Source organism: Podarcis raffonei, chromosome 5 (genome assembly GCF_027172205.1).
Source record: "Podarcis raffonei isolate rPodRaf1 chromosome 5, rPodRaf1.pri, whole genome shotgun sequence".
In the NCBI taxonomy this organism is placed as follows: Eukaryota; Metazoa; Chordata; class Lepidosauria; order Squamata; family Lacertidae; genus Podarcis; species Podarcis raffonei.
This window is the reverse complement of record NC_070606.1, coordinates 52221716-52244481: the sequence shown is the minus strand read 5'-3', so window position 1 is coordinate 52244481 and position 22766 is coordinate 52221716. Positions and strand designations below refer to the sequence as shown.

The following is a 22766-nucleotide window of genomic DNA, read 5'->3' as shown; positions in this document are numbered from 1 at the left end:
CTTTCTCCTCTTGCAATACTGAATAAGATGCGAGAAAGTGTAATTAGTCTCCCTCCTGCTGAATTTTGTTATCTAACTACATGCTACTGCAGTTAAATGTGTTTGTCATTAAGGTTGACTCTCCCCATTTCAAAATGAATTCTTTGCATAGCTATACCAGCCATCCCTCAAGTACAAGGATGTCAGAAATCACAGAGGTGACAAAAGTTTTATAGCTTAAGTGACACGTTTAAAAATTAAATAAGTTACCAGGTGATGGTAGCATAACCTTAAGTAGAGTTCGTAAATGTGGAAATGCTTAACTTAAAACAAACAAAAAAAGTCAATCATGTCATTAAACTGGCCTCCATACCAGAGAACTGGAGGTAGCCAACAGAGGGCAGGAGTCACCTAAGGAAGCCCTGTGTAAGGACTTCTACTTGCACAATGGTTAAGATAAAAGGGCAAATGTAAAGGTCAAAAGGCAAATGCTTACTCACACAATTTATAAATAATTTATGGAATCTGGTGTAACAAAATATGGTGATGGCTACTGGTTTAAAAGGGGATTAGGTAACCTGCTATTAGTCACGCTAACTAAATGGGCTATAACAGGGATGGGGAATCGCAGCCCTTCCAGATGTTGTTGGGTTCCAACATCTGTTGGCTCCAGTCTGCATGGCCAATGGTCAGGGATGATGGGAGTTGTAATCTAGAAACTTCTGGCTCCCTGCTCCTGGATTGAGGAACCCTTGATCCAATCCCACAAGGCTCTCATGTTCTTAATGCAGATAAATCTGTAAGATCAGAATATAAACAGAACTGAAGCATCTCTTCAATGGAACGTATGAGACAGAAGTTGCTCCAACGCCATGGGAACCTTCAATGCATCATATTAGTTATTTCAAAACCTCCATGCAAAATATAGATAAAGCATAAATATATTTAGGTTGTTTATTAAAAATGTATTTCTTTTATAAAAATGTGTAAAATATTCTCATTCATACATTTTCCTTGACATTAATTGTTCTACTCCATACCTGTGCGGAGCGTGCAATAATGATTTAAACTCTGCAAATAAGTTACAAAATTAGTGTTAAGACTCCTAGCTCTGAGATGCTAATTGCTATGCAGATTCATACTACCATCTTGCAGGACAACTTGGGTCCATATAATATATTTTTGACTGTCTCGGCGGGGGGGAGAGATGACCTAGATGTTAGTCCACCAAATTCATCATATAAAAATGGTTGTTCAGAAGACTCTTGGTCATGAAAATTTCAGGAAAGCGCCCCCCCCCCCAAGCTTAAACAATTTAAGACTGGCAAGGCTGCCAACTGTCTTAGAAACAAAAACCTTCAATTTGGATGCCTGTCACTTAACATGTGGTGAGACCACAAAGCAAGTAGCATGAAATCCCCCAGTAAAATATTTGCATACTTGTTTGTCCCCCTGGGACCCAAATAGATACTTCAGTATGACAGGGATTTATCAGTAGCCACCACTTTCTTACCTATCAGGAGGGATTTGTTTATGCCATCTAAGGAGCCTGGATTTGTAATAGAGGTGCTTAACATTTTGCATTTCTTTAAAGTGCTTTTTAGGGCATACCTCCTTTGACAAAGTTTCTACCAGTTACAGCTACAGATAACAAACGGTATCTTTATAATTAGCAAATGAAGGAAAACTGTATTATTGCTTCTGCAAAGGTCAGAGCTAAGGAAAAGGATAGAAAAATAACAGAAAGGGAATGTAAGGCATTCAGCTGCAAATTCCACTCTTCTTCCTAGTTCCATCCTGCAGCCTCCATCTTCCAGGCTCTGAAATGCTTCTCCATTTCATTTCTGGCTTTCCAGTTTCCCACATTTACAGTAGGGATAATTTTCTGAGGTTTCAACCACTGGATGAAGTGTTTCATTTCGAGGAAGCTGCTGTGCTCACTGTAAGGTATTCCTGCAAATGAAACAACACAGAATAAATTTAGCCCAATGGACTTGTATAATAATACAATGGACTTGTATAAAATATCATTTGTTTATTTAATAATTAAGTTTATATCCCGCCCTTCATCCCAAAGGAGCCCAGGGTGGCAAACAAGTTATGAAACTATAAAAACATTTTTTTAAACATCTTAAAAACAATTCCAGCACAGATGCAGACTGAGAAAGATCTCGACTTAAAAGGCTTGTTGAAAGAGGGAGGTCTTCAGTAGATGCCAAAAAGTCAACAGAGATGGCTCCTGTCTAATATTCAATGGGAGGGAATTCCAAAAGGTAGATGTCACGAAAGTCTACACTCTGCAGAAAAGTCTACACTCTGCAGAAAAGACCTCCCGATAAGATAGTATATGCAGGAGAACTTTACCTGCAGAGTGCAGTGTTTGGTTGGGTGTATAAGGGATGATACAGCCTTTCAAGTATCCTGATCCCAAGCTGTATATCAGGCTTTATAGACCAAAAGCAGCACCTTGAACTTAGCCCAGTAACAAATTGGTAGCCAGTGCAATGCTTTCAACATAGAGGTAGTCGGCTGGTGAAATCCTCCCTCAATGAGCAGTTGAGCTGCTACATTTTGCATCAGCTGCAGCTTCCGGACCAACCTCAAGAGCAGTCCCACAGAAAGCACACAGCAGCAATCTTGTCTGGAGGTTAACAGAACATGACTATCGTGGTCTTGAAATGTTTGTAGGTATATTACCAGCCAAAGCTGGTAGAAGGTACTCCTAGCCACTGAGGTCACCTGGGTCTCTAGTGACAAAGATGGATCCAGGAGCACCCCAGACTATAAACCTGCTCTTTCAGAGGGAATACTGCCCCATCCAGAGCAGACTGACCAATTATCTGGACTCAAGAACCACCCACCCACAGGGCCTTTGTCTTGCCAGCATTCAGGCTCAGTTTATTGGCCCTCATGCAGTCCAGGGCTTCCAGATCTTCAGCGCCAATGAACATTTCCAATGTCCAATGGTCAGGGTTGATGGGAGTTGTAGTCCAGCAATACCTGGAGGGTCACAGCTTTCCCAAAGTTGGTAACAACAAGCTGTATCCACAGTAGCTTCTACAAGTCCATAGGAGCAGGACCAACAATAGTTAACAATGAAGTATGATGTTCATTAATAAATCATTTCATTTCTGTTAAGGTACATCCATTACCCACAAGAAGAAATAATACAGTATGTGAAAAGGCTATCAGAAAAGAAATAACCATATTAAAACATTTGAAATTATGTTACCATATATAGTGATATTTCCTTTGGTCTGAGGTTTAATATCACTCAAAGAGCCACACCCGTCTGAATAAGTCCACCCAGTGGGTTTAAAAGCCAAAATTTGATCAAAATTCTCAGAGAATTTGTCCAAGTGATTCTTCAAATTCTGTTGATAGAAAAGAACAGTTGGTTATTAAGGATTTAAAACATTCATTGCAAAAAAAATTGATAGTCTTCTGATCAAAGCAAAACAGACTACAAATGGCAAGAGTTCTCAGAGTCTTGTCAAATAATCAAATTAGATAAGAATGGAAGCTGTGGCATTTTATACACTTTCAGTGTCCATTCTGTCAACAGTGAATGCCAATTAGTAGTAGAAAAAAATGTTTTAAGAAGCTTCAAAAACATTCATTTAAATTACATAATATGTAGCAACAAAATTTGAAATTTCCACTTGTCAGATTGATAATAAATATATCTGACATAGACTAAGGATTCTCAATGGAGACTTTATGCTACTCAAACATTAAAAGTGAAAATGATGAAATTTTTGAGCATAGACTTTGTTTTCGTCCGTGGAAAGCATAATAAACTTAGTGTGGATTTAAAAGATACTCAATGCTTTTTAAGTCAAGATCTGTTTCGTGTATGTTCAGTCATTGTACAAAGAGCATCCATTTGAAAATACCGTATTTTTCGCACCATAGGACGCACTTTTTCCCCTTCAAAAATGAAGGGGGGATGTGTGTGCGTCCTATGGAGCGAAGACAGCATAGCCCCGCAACCCTCTGCTGGCTGGAGAGGTGACGCGTGGCTATGGCAGGAGCCTCTATAGCCGCGCGCCACCTCTCCAGCCGGGAGAGCACGCTCGGGGCTAAAGAAGCCCCACTTACCCTCTCCCAGCTGGAGAGGTGACACGCAGCTATTGCAGCAGCCTCTTTAGCCGCGCACGATCTCTCCAGCCGGGAGAGCGCGCGCGGGGCTAAAGAAGCCCCGCTTACCCTCTCCCAGCTGGAGAGGTGACACGCAGCTATGGCAGCAGCCTCTTTAGCCGCGCGCCACCTCTCCAGCCGGGAGAGCGTGCACGGGGCTAAAGAAGCCCCCCGCGACCCTCTCCCGGCTGGAGAGGTGACATGCGGCTATGGCAGGAGCCTCTATAGCCGCGCGCCTTTCCGCTGCTCCCCGACCTGCTCTTTGGGCCTGGTGGTGGGCTTCCCCCCGCCAGCCCCAAAGAGCAGGTTGAAAGGAACCTGAAGCCTGGAGAGTGAGAGGGGTCGGTGCGCACCGACCCCTCTCGCTCTCCAGGCTTCCAAGGTAGCCGCCTGAACGCACCTTAAACGGCACCTTGTTTTAGAGGGGGAAAACAAGAGGGGGGAAATTCTCCCCCTCTCTGTGTAGCGCCTCCTGCCGCTTCGCTGAAGGGGCGCTGGGCAGAGAGGGAGAGAATTTTTTTTCTTGTTCTCCCCCCTCTAAAACAAGGTGCGTCCTATTGTCCGGTGCGTCCTATGGTGCGAAAAATACGGTACCTGGAAAGATTAGTATTCAGAAAATTGTATGAAATCAGAAGCAGGAAAAGAAACATCAACAAATAAATGCAGGAAAGTAAAGGGAAATTAGAGTCTACAAATACATAAAATAGAAAGCAAAGACTAGCAGTGACACAGACCAAATCAAACACAATTTGAATATAAGCTATTAAGTCAGAAATGTCTATATAAAGAACAAAATGGAAAATGAAATATGTATACTCTTTAGTAATGAAATAAAAGCACAGCCACTAGAAATAACTTTAAAGCAACTGCACAGGTGTCTGTGGTGCTGAACAGCTGGACTCTCAAATGTTTAACAATTTCACACACACCCCATCAAAAAAATTAGGCTGCTAAAATGAAGAAAACTTGGGAGAAAACCAGGATTGGGTATATGTGTGAAAGGACTGGCACTGTTCAGTTCTGGCACTGAAAATAAACTCTTAGATTGAGAGGTACCGAGAGGTGGTTTGTTCCTTAATTTTAAATATGATGTTAGGAACAAGATGACCGGCTTCTGTCTCTTCCCACCAATTTAAGCTTAGCCAGATGAGTACAAGTGACAGTTTTAATACTCACCTTAAAATTAATTTGCATCATGGGTAAAAGGTGAAGCAAAGTGTTATTCCAGTCCAGGGTGATGAGGGAATTGATTGTTGCTGATTCCAGGCACTGCAATGTTTTGTATTTGTCTTGGGACATGCTCACTCTTGAACCTAGAACTTCAGCAATAGCTACAGAAAGGGGAGGAAGGATTACGACATGATGGAAACAGAAGTGGGCAAGGAAAAACTTCAATGTTTTAAAAAAATCAGTTTAATGCTCAGTTACCATCCCAGAGGCATATCCAAGTTTTTGTTTTTAACCAAGTCACTTCAGCTTTTGGCTTGTGGCAGATTAAAAGCTGGAAGACACCAGGTCATCCAATAGTGTTTACGATAAAGACTCACAGGGAATTGGCCTAAGTTAGAAAAACATGCCTACCAGCTTCTCTCACTGTCTGCCATCCTGCTTTAAAGAAGTGCATTTTTTATAAACATTGACCAAGTCTGATTTTTACATGCTTGAGTCTTTATATTAATGTACTGTTGTGGTTTACCTAGGAGAAGTAATAGCTACAGTGATAAAAGGTTCTTATTCAAGGAAATGAAGGAATATTTCACTTAGAAGCTGGCAGCCTGTACGTGTTGTTTTAAAGGAGAACGACAACCCTTTCGTGGTGGCCCCCCTTGTGAGTAACCCAGTGGCACCCACTAATTCCTTTCAAAAAGAACCATCAAAAGCAGTATCTGTTGTCTGATTAAAAACATTCAGCTAATAGGTCTGTACAATTTAGAAGGGTAGTGATTTAAGCATAGGCCATGAAAGGTTTGAAGCGGTTGAAAGATTTGCTTAGTTACAAGTGGGTGGTGGGTGGATTTCAGGAAGCGTTGACATACACGCTTCAACTGTTTCCAATTTGGCATGGAAATAAATTACATTGCATTTGAAAAGTTAATGCACATACCAAGAAGCTGAGGTTAAAAGTTTAAAAAATGCATTACATTTACAGGACTATTAATACAGCTAGAGTGTTTTAAAATTGCAGCATTACTAAAAGGGGCAGCCATCAGCAAACGGTTCATGTCATAGACTATTTCTTCTCTGTGCACCATGCCAAGAGGCCTATTGTGCTCCGAATTTAAGTACTTTTACAGAAATGCTGTAATGCTTAAAAAAACACAACCATGTTATTAGTAGAAGTTTCAGAATAGATTCCATTGAATGTTCTTCCCTAAGAAAATATTAACTCTTAAAAAGAACCTTTGCAATTCTTGTGGAATGTTCACTCACATACCTAGAAAGACCTTTTCTTTTCCAACAGAATATGTGCCACAAACAACCAAAGTCCGTGGGTTTAAGGTAACTGTCTCAAAGGCCACATTGACAGCAAATTGAATCACTTCTTGCTGGGAAGGGAAAGTGTATTCAGGACTACAGTATCTAAGAAAAGCAAAGAGAAGACATATTTTAAAAATCGGTTTTGAGACACATTGCTTTGTCAATTAGCCTACACCAGATATAGCAATGAAAGATCAAGCGCTACAGAGATATAACAATGACCAACTTTGCAGAAGCAACATATTGGAAGTTACAATGGTGTGCTGAGACAGACTGCAGTTCCTAGGATATGTAATTCACCATCAGTGCAAAGGACAACTTAGTACATTAGATTTCAGCTAAATAGTAGAAGGATCTTCCACACTGTAAGGGCCATTTAACAGTGGAATAGAATGCCTCGGAAGATAGTGGGTTTTTCTTTGCTAGAGGTATTTAAACAGAGTTTGGACAACCACCTATTAGGGATGCTTTAGTTGGATCCTATCTTGTAAAACCCACATTAAGTATGGGGTTGGAGCAGAAAATCTCTAACACTCTATGATTTGCCTGAGTTGTTAGAACCTGGTCCCCAGCTCCCCAGCATATACTGCACAGTAGAGTGGTTATACTGCACTGCTGGGAGAAGGGGAGAGAGCAGTGGGAAGGGTGCATCTGTGAGAAAGTTCCTGACCCAAAGAAGGAGACTTGGAAGCTTGTGCAAATGCTGCACAGGCTAGGTGCCAATTGCCAAGGGCTCTTAATAGTGGCAGAAGCACCTGCACCTGATGCAGGAGATAAAATGTCTCCTTTTAAAGCTCTCACCATAAACTACATTGTTATGATTTCCTCTACATCATAATGTATATGGGAGAAGTTACACCACTGGGCTTTTCCAAGACTGTTACTTTTCACTGGCCAAAGTCAAGTCTGTAGGTTTTGGCTAAAGGTTCTATACTTGTTTCTAGGGAACTATCCTCTCAAAATCCAGGTTCAAAGGTGGATTCCCAACAATGATGTCTGCTATGGTGCTTCCAACTGCTACGCTTGCCAGAGTGAATAGAAGAGGCAAAGAACTATGTAAGTAACAATTGTTCATATCTCAGTTTAATAAACCAGTGTGTAATTGTCCAAGCTGGCTCAAGGTAGTCTAGGCTAAGCAGGTTGTGGTGTTTTTTGGTTTTTGGTTTTTTTACATAGCAAGGATAAGAGCATATCACTGAAATGCAACTTACGTTGTATCTAAGTAGACAGTGTGAACTTTCTGACCGACAAGAAAAGGGCAGCGCTCCATAGAAGGATCTGCCCTGAAGTCTCCCGTGTGTAACATATTAGTCCCATTCGGAAATTGGAATAGGATCATTGCAGCACCAGGACAACTGCCAGAGAAGAGAAGGGGGAAGAAGAGAAAGACATTCCATTTTTTATTTGGGATCCACGTAGTTTTGAACATGAACTACAGTTTTTGAAAACAGGTCTCTACTTAAGTCCATCATTTTAACTCCTTTGGTATTGACCTTGCTTCTGTCAAAGATACCTACTGATTAGCAGCGAGCAACACCACTTTGATGCCATTTATTATGCATTCGCTATTCATCGGCAGGACATGGATGTACTGTTCTTGCACTCGAAGTTTGCTCTTCACCAGATTTCCAGTTATCTGAACAACAGAAAGTGTTTAACATCACTATGTTTCTGTTTAATCAATTAATCAAGATTTCGTTTGTAGCTGATGCAAAAAAAAACCCCACCCAAATGAACCACCTACTACTTTAGATGACACAGAGGAAGAGAAGAAGAAGAAGAGGAGTTTGGATTTGATATCCTGCTTTATCACTACCTGAAGGAGTCTCAAAGCGGCTAACATTCTCCTTTCCCTTCCTCCCCCACAACAAACACTCTGTGAGGTGAGTGGGGCTGAGAGACTTCAAAGAAGTGTGACTAGCCCAAGGTCACCCAGCAGCTGCATGTGGAGGAGCAGAGACGCGAACCCGGTTCCCCAGATTACGAGTCTACCACTCTTAACCACTATACCACACTGGCTCTCAAGCTCAAGGCTTCTGAAGCCCACTAAATAACAAGGCTTGCTACAGCAACTGTGACTGATTTCCAAAATATCACCATTTACGAACAAATATTTACATGAAAATACAGAAAAATAAATGGCAGAATATCTGGCAGAATATTTCTTTAGAACTCTATTCCGGTTAAACTACTCACCCCACTACCCCATGGGTTTTTTGTTCTTGTTCTTTTCTTTCTTTCTCTGTTTCTGTCTGTCTGTCTCTTTCCCTATTTTCTTCTTTATATATTACAGAACAGGAAAATTGATGTGTGTGCAAGCTAGAATTGTAAAATGTCTAGTATGTAACTTTAAAGAAACAGAGCATGATACACATCAGTGACCTGAGGCGAGGGAATTGGTGGAGACAAACTTATTGATATAGGTCATCTATCACCAGTTTTATAATTCTGAATGGAGAAAGAGATTCTTCTCCTGTAAATAGCTCAACCGCGCCCCCTTTCCAATAATAAATAACAGATAAGCTCTTTCCAAACATGTATCTTACAGGCTTAGAGCACTGGTATTGATTATTGTCTCCTCTGTGCTAAAGACTCTTGAACATTGTGATTTTGGCATGTGCTCTGTTCTCTTCAATATTACAACTTACAGTTCTGCAAAAAGGACAGTAGTGGCAAGGATGACTTTAAAAAACTAAGTGAAAGTCAGGTTAGCTATTCTAGCAGCTCCTGACCACCATTTGTGCTGACCCAAAAAAGATAAATCCCAGAAGTAAATGACAGATTTATTCAAGTCAGCTTTAAAATTAAATGTACCAGCTGTGCATCAGTAACATTTGCATAGATGGCATAAATCTTACTGTGCACATCACCCTTGAGCCCAAACCTACCTTATTGCAATATATTGGGAATGTAAACTTTTTAGTTAGGCCACCATAATGATCAGAATGGAAGTGTGTAAGAAAATAAGCCTTGCATCCTTCAATTTCTCCATACTGGAATGCATCTACTACAAAACCTGTACCTGTAACAAATTAATACAAGAACAGCCAATCAGCTAATGTGCACTGGAATTGCCAAGGTCAACAACTATCACTAGCAATTTAAATGGTGAATGAAAATAAAGGGAAGGGTTTAAGTGACACAAGACAAAGAGTTTAACTGCCAGAGCAAATATAATCTGTACCAGGTCTCTCAACACATCTTGTGGATTTATTAATTTTTTACACTTTTGATCAAAGTCCCTCTCTTTCTTGGCCAGTCATCACAAAACACCACAAACTTCCAAATGAAAACTTTTGAACAATTAAATACACAAATACACACAGTTAGAATAATTTAACCTAGTTAATTATTTTAGCACAGAATCCTAGATTGCCTGTGCATAGGGCTCAAGAGCCACAGAGGTGGGGAACATCAGAAATATTGGTTGGAAATTCAGGAGACTGCAACCTGAAAGAGGAAGGACTAAGAGAACTCAAGGGATGCATAGAATAGTTTCCAGTTCTGGGTGTAATACCCAGGAAATGTAACATTGGTCAACATGAAATGCAGCCAGTGAAGCATTTCAAATAAGCAATCTTGAAAACGTGAGTTGCTACATTCTTTTGTCGGTTGGTATGATTCAACATACTATGGCTGCAATCCTGTGCACACTTATCTGGGAATATCATGGGACTTACTTCTGAGTAAAACTATACATGCTTGTAAGAGCTTTGAGGCTGCAATTCTATGCATAATTACTTGGGAGTAAGCCCCATGAAATCAGTAAGGCTTATTTCCAAAGAAATATGCACAGGATGAGGCTCCACGAACAATTTATCAAATGTGTAGTAGAAGAGAAAGAAATTTCAGATGGTCAATTTCATAGAAAGCTTTAAATAATATATGAGACAATGTTACAGAATTTGATGAGCTTCAGATTTAGAAACATAATTAAATTTTAATGGCACTTATTTTCCTAAATACTCTTTCTAAAAAATTAAGAGTATTTAGTCCTATTTTTCAAGAAAATAAAGTAACTCTTATTACTATTACTATTCTATAGTTTCACACTTCTCCACAAAATAAGGTTTTTAATGGGAACTCATAGCAATGCTTGCTCTTTTACTTCTATTTTGGTGATTGTTAAAGGCTCCCTCCCATCTTAAGAGCAGAACTGCGGTCTTTAAAAAGAGATGAAGAAGTGCTTCAAAGAGGAATTTCACATAGCACAAAAGATGAAAAGATGTTTTATACTTAAGGAGAAGACACAGCAGCAACACAATGGAAGGAGAATTACAGTTCTAAAACAAAATAGAGCCTGCTACCTGGTATCTTCTTATAGAAGGGACACTGTTTTTTTCTTGTTCCCTCTTCAGCAGGACAGGACTCCCTAAACCTCTTTGTCCACCTTTTCTGTCCACCAGATGTTGGATCTGCAGAGATGACATTTTTGCTTGAACTTTCTCTGATTGTATCAGACTCTCCCACTGATCCTTCGGCTTTCCTCTTTCGAGATCCGGGCCGCTTTCCTGCAGCAGCCGGTGGACTCAAAGTCTGTGTACTTTCAGAGAGATTTTTCTTTTGGTTACTCTCCATTTTGGCTTTCGGTTGCAACCCAAAGAAAACACCAATATCCATTTGTTTTAGTTCCTTGGCAGGAGTGGTTTTGACTTCAGCATTAGCAGCAGAAACATATGGCAGTGTTTTAGAGACTGTACTTGGGAAAACAGGCATAGCTATGTTATTACAAAGCCTTCCCACTTTTTCTGATACTGAATATGAATTGTTATGAGCCAACCTGCTTCTACATATGCCAGTAACACTTTTACCTTCAGTAACTAAGCTACTACTGGGTTCTTCCACAGTATCTCTTAGGCCAGGTAAAGGAGACTTAGTACCTTCTTCTCTAAATTCTGAAAGCAATGTGCCCTTAGCAGACTCTGTAGAGGCCCAATTAGAGTAATCAGAGTTGCCCCACCCACATTCACCTGCATCAAAAGCTGAAGCACTCAATTTTAGCTCCTCAGGTTTCTCCAGAGTTTTTTTATATTCAACAGGGGGAATGGGTGCTTCTGTGGGATGTTTCAACTGATCCAATATACTTGCTGAACTGCAAACTTTGCTAAGCATGCTACTTTGAGAGAGAGTCTTACAAACACCATCCAGACTTTGGAATGCATTTAATGTTTTGTAGGATTCACTGCTTACTGTAAAATTATGCTCTATGTTGTGTTCCTGGTCACTTAGTTGTGAAGCAGTTCGTGGCTTATTAAAACTTCCAATCCTTCCACTTTTGTCTTCTAGGCTCCCAAAATCAAATAGCCTTTTTCTAAAACGTTCTACCTCTATGGTCTCCTCGTCATCTGTCTCTATAGTGTCTTCCCCATCTGTGTTAAGTGGAGAGTAGGAAATATCACAGTCACTTAGGTCAGCTTCTGAGATTACCATACTTCGTTGGTAAGAGCCACTGTCCAGATCTTCACCACTTTCAGTTTCTTGATAAAGAGAACCACAGCACTCAGCCAGCTTTACTTCATCTATACGCTGTGTACTGTGTTCAGATTCTTTAACATTTTCTGTAAAGTTTGTAGCTTTTGGCAACAGAAAGCACTGTCTTGGAGGTTTTCCCACACTCTGGAAGTCTTTCAGATCCTGCAACACCCCATCGCTGAAGGCACTGCAGTTGATGGATGAAGCAGTACCAAGACTAAATAAATCATTTTCTGTGTTAGATGAGGAAAATTCAGCAACATATTCCCCTGCTCTGCTTGCAGCAAGAAGGGTGTGGCTATAACGTTTGTAATGAGAAGGAATAGTTGAAGTACACAGAAGACCATCAGGGCACTCTAAGAAAAGAAACAAAAACATGTTGGGAATGGAATGTGTTTTGAGTAAAACTGTATACTTACAGAACAACATGGTTCCCAAAAGGTTTACTTAAAAAACACAAAAAATATGACAATTGTCAACCTTCTGTACATTAGCGTTATAGTCTCAAATTTAGTACATGTATGATAGATGTTAGTGCACTGTAATGCCTGATGTCATATGACAGCACCACTTGAAAGAAGAGAGCCTTTAATTTTAAAGAGGACGTTTCAGCATGCATGAAGATGTACAAGCAAGTCCTCCCTATTCTGAATTAAAGGCAATACATTCTTCCCTTCTTACACAGAAATAAAGTTCCTTGGAAATGAATTGTCTCACATCCAAATAACTGTTATTAGAACAGCATGCAATGTCTTGACTGAAAACTTTTCAACTATCTGAAAACAAAATAACAACATGTAACGTTGTGATCTGCTTCCTTAGGCAGAAACAAGTAACGTTAATGCCCTTAAGATAAGGACCTCAAAAGATAACACAAGGCACAGGCTGGCACTTTAGCTTTGTAAAATTGTATATGTAAAACCTAGCATTTCAGGCAACATTTAAGTTAGACAACATTTAAGTTGGACCCAATATTTATTTTATACTATGGGAACAACTGTGGAAAGCAAATATAAGATTTAGGGCATGCTATATGTTAAGAGAGAACTTTATGAAGGTGGTATCGAAAACAACGACCAATTAGCAAAAATGTAAAAATCAATAAAGGGCAACTTTTGGAAGTGTAAAACAACATGTGGTGGTTGTGTAGCATAATTAAAAATTATTGGGAAATGATTTATATTGAACTTTTAAAAATGTTTTTAAAATCTTTTGCTAAAAACCCAGAAGCACTATTGCTGGGGTTAATAACAACAGCAGTTTACAATAAAGAAATAAAGTTGTTTTAATATGCTACAATGGTCGGCCATGTATTATTAGCACAAAAATGGAAAACAGATAAAAGTGCCAGCAAAAGAAGACTGGCATATTAAACTGTTAGAATATCTGGCGTTAGCAAGGATGACCACTAGAATAAGAAACCAAAATGATGAAAGATATAAAGAGGACGGGATACTATTTATAGAATATATGGAAAAGTATTATAAGCAAACAATTTACTTAGCAGGATGGTAATATTTTCAGCAGAGTAAGAAATAAATAAAGTATATAAAATGGTTGCGAAAGATGGGATGAACTTAGAAAACACAAGGAAAAGAGGGGTTAAAAGGAACCATGGAAAGAGAGGATAGGAAGTCAAGAAATGTTTTCTGGTTTTTTGTTGATTCTTTGAAATCTTTGAAAGATTTTTCTTGTTGTATCATTTTTGTTCATGTTTTGTTGATGTAGAATGTTATCAGAAAAACAAAAAACCTAGCATTTTGAATTCTGTTTGCATTACTATCTTGCCACTGGCCCAGAACCTGTAATTCAGAACTGCAAGATTTTGTTCTCTGAAATCAGATAAACATTTTTACATTATGAAATAATGCTAACTTTCCCAGTTATTTCAATTTTCAACCTGACGTAAGTTTTTGGAAGTTTGTTTCAACTTTGAAAAAGGGCTACTATTATTTTTACATGTCATCCTACAGCCTGCTACAGAAATTTAAGTAAATGTTTCCCTCACATGGAGGTAAGTGATAGAAAAGGCTTCACCTGCGAAGTTTCCAAATTTTGGACTCCTGTTAAAGGCAAAAGCACACACACAAACACAGTAGCAAATATATTTGAAAGACACCTTCTCCCCAACCATGGCTGTACCTTTTTCAGCAGTTCTTGAGCCATCTAAACATTCTGTCACATGCCAATGAGGTGTTTGGATCAACAACAAAGAAAATGGCATCTGGCAACTTGGGCAATGTCCTTCATAAACTGGACGAGCTTTTGAAGGGGTTTGCTTCTTGCAGTTTTTCTTTCGCTTTGATGGTGTCAATGATATGCCTTCATGTGACTGTGTGGCAGGGTCATTATTGGGAACACCGACATGTAGATCTGGTTTTAAAGGTGTTTGGCTACTTCTTTGCCTTGGTCCTTGCTTTGTCATCTTCGAAGTCTGTTTTTCTTCTGATGTTTTCCTATTGCCATGTCTTTGTGACTTTCCACCATTTGCTTTATGTACATTTGTACAGATAGTTTCTGAATTCTGGTCTACTGACTTTAGCTTCCGAATAGATTTGTACTCCCAAATGTCTTCCTCCAACAGGCTAACTTCAGACATGACAGCTCAACAACATACAAAATATCTTCTTCAGATTTAATAATATTGTAGCATTTTAAAATATGTGTATTGTTTTCTTCCACTACACTGGATTTTATCTCCTTGTTGTATATGACAAAGATAACCAAACACAATTTTAAAAAGCTCAAGTTTGGTTTAGTTCAATAAATTACATTTAAACATGAAACTAAAGTGCACTTAAGAATAGTAGAAAGTCTTTCTCTTCTATCTGTGAGATAAGTCATAATCTCAGTTTATGGGATGTTTGCTTAGAGTACTCTGGAACAGTACAATTGACTTCTTTGTTTCCCTCTATGATTCTGAAATAAAGAACAATAAGAAGAGGCAAAATTATGTCTAGTCCCTCACAGTACGACATATCCTGAGAAATGGCCATGTTATGTCTAAATCAGCAAAACCAACTGTCTTTTGGCTATTTAAAGTTCAATAACTGAAAATTAGAGTTAACTTTAGCACAAAATTGCTGGATTAGAATTTATCAGGCAATTTCATTCCATCTTAATTGAGACCAGGGATTTTATAGATGTTAAATTAGCACTGCAAAACTAAGAATTATTACTGCTGTGACTGATTATTCTGGCTATTGAGTATACGTTTTGAGTTGTGAATAAAAATTGCTGTGGCAACCTTAACCCAGCTAACTGTCAAGAAATTCAAAACCTGTTCAGTAAAAAATAGGTACAACACTTCAATCTATCTGCAGTTTGAAGCATACTATCTGCATACATATCCTGTTGAGAACAACAAATCTTGCATCGAAATGAACATGTTTAGGATCAGCATGTAAATTTCAGAACAACCCCACATTTTCAGCTGCATGTTTGCAAATCTCATTGTGTTAAACAGAACAATTAAACTAATTTTCAAAAAAAATTGTACATTTATTCCTTTCTATCCCTTTGGAAAACAAGTAAAGGTAAAGGGACCCCGACCGTTAAGTCCAGTTGCGGACGACTCTGGGGTTGCGGTGCTCATCTTGCTTTAGTGGCCGAGGGAGCCGGCATTTGTCGGCAGGCAGCTTCCGGGCCAGCATGACTAAGCCGCTTCTGGCGAACCAGAGCAGTGCATGGAAACGCCGTTTATCTTCCCGCCGGAGCTGTACTTATTTATCTACTTGCACTTTGACGTGCTTTCGAACTGCTAGGTTGGCAGGAGCTGGGACTGAGCAACGGGAGCCCACCCTGTCGCGGTGATTCGAACCGCCAACCTTCTGATGGGCAAGCCCTAGACCACAGCACCACCCTAACCCATCCCCTGAACCTCATTGTGAGCTCCTAGTTACAGCATTTTGCAGGCTGCGGCTTGTTTTAACCACAATACACCACCACCAAAGAGGGAAAAGAGAACGCTACACTTATTCCATCTCATTCTGTATCTGTCCATCACAACTGAAAATTTGACAGGGCACCAGCTTTGAAGGCTGACTTGAAGAAGACAGTAGCCTAAACAGAAGATAGGATTTTTCTTCTTCCTTTCCCCATTCAAGGGTTGTTGCTGTTGTTTTATTCTGTTTGTCTTCAAGCCCTGGCCCAACAAAAAGAACCTCATGATGTCAGCAGAACAAAGTATGTGCACATTAACACGCCTAAAAGAATTATGGGCACTGTAGTTTGCTAAGGGCTGCTGGAAATCAGTACTGGGCGAAGGGTGAATTACAGCACCCAGAATTCTTTGAGGCGGGGAAAATGTGCTTTGAGTGTGTACTCAGCACAACTCTGTTTCCCAGGGCAGTCTTGTGCAAATTAACCCGACTGCATACGTGCCCCTGTTTTAAACGTAAAGGGGAGGGGGAAGAAACCCCCTGACATCTACTCAGTCCGAAGGAAAGCAGCAGCAGTGGCAAGCGCCGCCCTTGGCTTTTGGACTCCCTAGTAAGCCATGAATCACCTCTCTGCTCACGGGGCCCGAATCTGACTCAGCTCAGTAGCTGGCGCACCAGAAAACAGTGCAGGATACTGCCCTCCCTCGCCTTCTCACACCGAGCAAAGAGCCCCCCCCCAACTCCGTCCTCACTCACACGTTTGACAGCGGCGCCAAAGGCAAGCCTCCCATTCTTTCCTTCCTGGTCAGCTTTTGCCGCCTCTCTCCCACCGCCTACTTTTGCTTCTGGGAAGTAACGCCGTTTACCGCCCTGCGCTTTCGCCAATGTCCATCCCCGGCATTCTGCTTGCTTTTAAAGAAATTGACAACACCACCCTCTTATTTTCTTCAACCTTTTTTAAAAATAAAAAAATTGTTCCTTTTACCAAGTGTGCCCATTTTTTTTCTTTCTTTCGAATCGACTGACTTGGAATTATGATGACCGTGTATTTCTTGTCGAATATGCGATTTGGGATGCTTTTTTGGAAATACAAAAGGGGAAAACAAAAACCATTTAGTTCGAAATACCGATTTATTTATTTTTGTTACCACGTCCCTATTTCCCCCGCCACGGTAGGACGTGTGATGGCGATTTGCTCCAGATGACCAGAGAGCAGTTTCTCGAAAGTGCTGAAAGCGAAAGCGAAGAGCAGTAAACAGGCAGCGTCCTCCTCTCAGAGTTCTTTCTCTCCGGTAGGGAGTTAGAGAGGCAAGATGGCGGCTGGCGGGGGCTTGGCCGGCCTTCTGCCCGCGCAGAGCCAGCTGGACTGCGCGCTGGAGGAAGCGACGACGGCTCAGGAGAAGGAGAACCTGGTATATCAGCACCTGCGGAAGGTGGACACCTGGGAGCGGGATTTGAAAGTCCCCGAGTTCGGAGCAGGTGAGCTTTGGGACTTGGACGAGGCGAAAGCGCCGGAGCGAAGGACCTCCGCCAAAAGCCCGGCGCTGAGACGTCGCCTTTCCGCGCATCCTCAAGCTCTCGCAGCGCGAATTGGTTTTCCTCCTGTCGTTCCTTTCCGCTCATCGTCTCTTTCTTTCTGGGTGCTGGAAACTAGATGTTGCAAACAACGCTTGCAATGGATTTTTTTTTTTAATGCAATCTTGAAACTTAAGAGAACTCTTGCATTCCCCTCCCCGCCGACAACCTCCTGTATACACACCTGTTTTTCTCCTCTCTTCAGAAATGAAAGGAGACACAGGCACCTGCATTGGTAATAGCTACATAGAAAAGAGTTGGATGCAGAAGTGGAAAACAGTTGCACCTGCAAAATTATTCTGGGTCTCTCTTACATCTTAAAAAAATAATCCAGAATTAAACGGATGGTCCTGGCCCCCATCACATTCACTTTAAACTCTTTCTTTGGTCGCAAGCAATGTTAAGCAACACATTCCAGATTAAAAATTCCAGATTAAAAATACAGTGGTACCTCGGGTTAAGTATTTAATTCGTTCCGGACGTCCGTTCTTAACCTGAAACTGTTCTAACCTGAAGCACCACTTTAGCTAATGGGGCCTCCTGCTACCGCTGCGCTACCGGAGCAGGGTTTTTGTTCTCATCCTGAAGCAAAGTTCTTAACCCAAGGTAATATTTCTGGGTTAGCGGCGTCTGTAACCTGAAGCGTATATAACCTGAAGTGTATGTAACCCGAGGTACCACTGTAATAGTATCAGTGTTGACAACTCCCTTTTCCTCCACCCTTTCAGTGAATACATAAGGTACAAGTGGGAACTGTACAAGTGGGAACTGCAGGGGGTTGGACTAGATGATCCTCAGGGTCCCTTCCAATTCTATGATTCTATAAAAAAGCAATGACTACCTTGCTGCATGCAGAGTTCTGCCCCATGCACAGTTGAAATTCTATATATGTCTATTCAGAAGAGGTAGTGCAATCCCAACTGTCACATCTGTGTTGGAGTGGGTTTGGACAAAGGTGGATTTAGGGGAGTGAAGCCAATTCACCCACACTGGAGACTGAGTCAAGAGGGTATGCTGCAACAATGATTGGGGATGGGGGGGGAGAGATTTTTGTGTTGCAAAGGACCACTGAAATTTGAAAGCCCAAACTCAGTCACTGGTTTGGTTGAAGTGTCCCTGCACACAGTCCTGCCTGCCTCTGCTGGTGGGTTAGCACCACCAGTGAGGACCACCCCAGTGCATCTACCCACATGACAGGTGAAAGCTACCACCAGTGGAACTCATTGAAGTGGGGCTAGGCGGGCACTACAATGTGGTGGTTGGATAAGTAGCAGATGCAAGTTGTTTCAGACTTCAACACTGGTATTACATCCCACTAATTTGTTGGTTCAAACTACTTCAGATTACCTGTTATTTCAACAGAAGGTAATAATGCCAACTAACTGTGCTTCATTGTATATATATTGAGAAGTATTCCACAAGAAAGATGGGTAAAAAAATACAACCAACCACTATTATTTCACCTTGCAAAGAATAGTAACTGCCAACTACTTTTCCTTATGAGTTAAAATTGCCAGTTATGAAAGTGGATGCTTAAGAATTAGCTCCGCTTCAGGTTAGTGTATGGTTATATATCATATATGTCAACATCAAAATTGAATAATATTATTTTGTTGTCAAAAAGATTCTTTAACAAAATGAAAAATACTTTTGGACGTGTGGCTGTTTGTTTTTGAAAGTTAGCATGCCTGAATATGAAATAGGGTAGTTTTCCAGTTTTATGTTAGGTTGGTTATCTTGGGAGTCCTGAAAAAATACAGATTATGAAATATTAAGTAGATGTATGTATGAAAAGTTTTCTTTTTAATTTGAATGTAGCAGTAGTCATCTGCTATTTTTGAATTTGCATAGTTCCTTGCACTTTTGCTTCTTGAAAGTAATGGAGTTATTTGCCCTCTGATTTCAGATTTACAATGGCTGAATACAGAAGAATCACTGTCTCTGTACAAAGACCTTTGTGGCAAAGTGGTGGTGTTAGATTTCTTCACTTACTGTTGCATCAATTGTATTCACATACTGCCTGATCTCCATGAGTTAGAGCAGAAGTACTCTGTGAAAGGTATCAACAAGTCTTATTTTTTTCTGGATGACCCTGTAAATCTTTTATAGCATTTGATCTGAATAAATTCAGTAGCTCTCATAGGCATTGTCAAAAATTAATTTAAACACTTTCTTTTAATGAATGTATTTTCATGTATTCTGCTATCCTGTTCCAAGTAATGCCCTTCTGTATATTTGTCATTATAGAAGAAACATTTTTAAAATTTAGTAATGAAAAAGCTGACCTGATGACAAATACCCTGGAGTCCAGAACCTTTGGCTTTGTTCCTTCCTGTTTGGATTTTGGATGCAATCGTATGCGTGCTTATTAGGGAATAGCAGAGCAATTAAAAACAAACAAACTTATGTCACTCTGTAGGTGCCAATCTCCTCCTACCACCTACCAAATGGGCAGGCAGTTGGCCCGCTGGTGAGGACCAGCATAAAACATTTAAGTGGGGCATTCCAGAGGCAGGGTGAGCCAATCTCAGATCCACTGGATCTCAAAACAGTCTCATTTGCATCAGCATTGGGTCCAAACCAGAGCTGGCTAAGGAATCAAGCCCAATTATACTTGCTTCCTTCTGCAGTAGCTGTTGTGAATGACCAGGCTGCAGATGCCATGGTTTCTCTGCTCCTCTGCAAAGCCCCACTGTCAGGGAGTGGGGGGTGGGGTTCATAGCTGTCAACTTTTCCCTTTTCTTGCGAGGAATCCTATTCAGAATAAGGGAATTTCCCTTAAAAAAGGGAAACGTTGACAGCTATGGTGGGGTTGGATTGCAACCTAAACCCTACTCAAATCATTGGCACTCACATACATAAGACTGCACTGTAAATAATTTAAAGAGACTACAGACATACCTCGGGATAAATACGTTTCAGGATAAGTATTTTAGGGTTGCGCTCCACCGCTTGTGCATGTGCAGAGGGTCAAAATGATGTCACGCGCATGTGCGGAAACGGCGAAACAGACCCGCACAGATGCACAGTTGCATGTTACGTTTACTTCAAGATGCGAACGGGGCTCCAGAATGGATCCTGTTCGCATCCCGAGGTACCACTGTACATTGTTCCTTTTTACTTGATGATCTTCCATTTAGTGATCATCAACCTATGCTTTGACTGGTTTTGCCCCAATAAGTAAGCATATTCTGGCACTGCACATAGGTGGGGAAGCATAGTCCATTGCAGGGAAGTAGAACCTTTGAACTTGCTTGATGTACCCTGCTGGGCTGAGAATGATGGTGTTGGAATCTTAACAGCATCTGGGGTGCCACTTGTTCTGTAACCCTGATCTGGTTGTCAAAGGGTTTGTCACAGCACTGCTTGATTTGCAGCCAACTGGCTGAGATTGTGGACTGATAGATTAGAAATCTTGATTCCATCTACAATTTGCAATTTTGCATTCAGGTTCTGATGGTTGACATATAGAGCCCCTTAGACAATGTTCCATAGTAAGGATTCTAGGTACACACATTAATGTACATTTTTGGGTACAGTTTACTGGAATCCCAACTGCACTTTACTGAGAATGACCTAGTTAATGTTATCATGCCTTTCTTCATAAAACATAGTTTGTGAAGCCAGGAATAAGTGTTGTGGCCAAGCTCTCCTCCCTTGCCCCTCTCCCATTGTGTCCTGACTTCAGCATGAATATCCTGGATTGTATGAAGTGAAAGTTTCCTGTTATGTGCAAACTGAGGTATGCTAGTTTGATATATATTGCTTAACAAACCAGGAAAATGGGCTAGAATCTTCCTTCATAGTTTCATCTTAGTTATTAAACCAGAGCTCTCCATTTTGGACATAAAGACCCAGTAGCTTGCTACATTTCTAGTCAACACATTCTATTGTTGATTTGGAGAAGAAAACATTCTTACACTGACAGAATTATCCCCTCAGTGCTGTGTTAAATACAACCCAATATATTTAAGTGTGAAATTGTTACTGCGTAGTATATAATAGGCATGTTGCATGAACCTTAGTGTCTTACTTAAGCAAGTACAAATTTCTAGTTTGCAAAATTAAAATTTATCATTTTTTTGCTGGAATACATATCTTAATTTTAGAATTCTAGCATAAACTCTTGCTATTCTGATGTGCATATTTTATATTATTGTGCTACAGATATTCTCTTGTAAGTAGCTGTTTTAAAACAAAAGTCCATTATTATATTTACGTGATAGGAGATCGTAAACCCAATGAGTTGTTATATGACATTGTCAAGGTCATCACATTTTTTTAATTAACGTGTACATCTGGAATTTTGTAGGTGTATTTTAGAACATGAATTGTTGCCAGTTAGCATGTTTATCAGATATGTTCTTGGTCTTATCATTGCTAGTGCTATTTCTGCATCCAGTGTGGCATTCACAAGGTTATTTTAAGCCCTAATGCACATTCATTTCACATCAACAGTTTAGAAATGGCCTGTTGGATTGCTGTATGAGGAAGTGCTTCTTGACAGAAATACTTTGGTAGAAGGCCAGTTTGCTGCTATTGTGTAATCTTTTCAGTGCAGATTGAATCCAACTGCAAAGTAGAATTTTACATTTGTATATTTGGAAAGGACCCCAATAGTCATCCAGACCAACCCTCCACAATGCAGGAATCTCAACTAGAGCATATATGTTGATATAAGTGTTCTCAAATCAGAATTACTTTTTCCCTAAATTACTGAGACTGATGTTTGATCTGGAATTAAATAAATGAAACACAAGTTTGAAGTGCTAGGATCAAGGTGCTGGTGTGCATTTCTGCTTTGACTACTGTATTGTGTGAAGAGAAGGTCTGTGAAAGCATTTGGCAAGCACACTACTCAGAAACTACCATTGAACAAGCTCTTTGCACAATGTTTACTGCATGTTTTCTTGTATGAATATTTTCTCCATGATACAGAGTAAATGTTGTGCTCAAACAGCAGCCTTTCTGTTAATGTTTAAAGTGGCACTACATACTGCTACAGTTATATATCTGATCTGTAGAGATTTTGTAGTTTGGTATCCTTTCCTTTTCTGTTAAAGCCTTCGTGGACATGTTGTCTATTCCTTTTTTAAAAAAACTGATCCTATGCATGCATACTCAGCACTAAGGACTTCAGTGTGCATAGGACTATAGCTTTTGTATACTTTATAATCAGGAGACAAAACAATTATTAAGATACATCTTGCTTGTGAGTGCAGGCCAAGTTGTATTCATCTG

The 22766-nt window shown here is 40.2% G+C and overlaps 2 protein-coding genes across 4 annotated transcripts in view; one reads left to right on the top strand and one right to left on the bottom strand.

The window, feature by feature from the left end:
- Positions 1-919: 919 nt before the first annotated feature.
- On the bottom strand, positions 920-16800 carry DCLRE1A (DNA cross-link repair 1A). The gene is made up of 10 exons (XM_053389152.1): positions 16709-16800; positions 14212-14988; positions 10905-12425; positions 9486-9619; positions 8115-8233; positions 7809-7952; positions 6554-6699; positions 5296-5450; positions 3212-3353; positions 920-1932 (listed from the first exon to the last, which is right to left on the bottom strand). Exons 2-10 carry the CDS (start codon positions 14666-14668, stop codon positions 1766-1768), a joined length of 2985 nt encoding a protein of 994 aa, XP_053245127.1. The 5' UTR covers positions 14669-14988; positions 16709-16800; the 3' UTR covers positions 920-1765.
- A 411-nt stretch (positions 16801-17211) lies between these two features.
- The window catches only part of NHLRC2 (NHL repeat containing 2), a 34364-nt gene continuing 28809 nt past the window's right edge, over positions 17212-22766 (top strand). Inside the window, exons 1-2 of one of the 3 annotated variants that reach the window (XM_053389153.1) lie at positions 17213-17429; positions 19432-19584. In XM_053389153.1, the coding sequence (XP_053245128.1) occupies positions 17264-17429; positions 19432-19584 (319 nt within the window). In that variant the 5' untranslated portion in view covers positions 17213-17263. Of the gene's footprint in view, positions 17430-17649; positions 17761-19431; positions 19585-22766 lie in introns of those variants that run through there. The other 2 variants (XM_053389154.1, XM_053389156.1) reach the window with 2 other exon arrangements.

Bases quoted from the DNA above. Each gene is read 5' to 3' on its own strand.
- DCLRE1A (XM_053389152.1), bottom strand. From the start codon at position 14,668: ATGTCTGAAGTTAGCCTGTTGGAGGAAGACATTTGGGAGTACAAATCT. The intron at 9,620-10,904 runs GTAGCAGGCTCT...AATTTGTTACAG, and splicing joins CTTCTATAAGAAGATACCAG to GTACAGGTTTTGTAGTAGAT. The intron at 1,933-3,211 runs GTAACATAATTT...TTTCATTTGCAG, and splicing joins AGGAAATATCACTATATATG to GAATACCTTACAGTGAGCAC.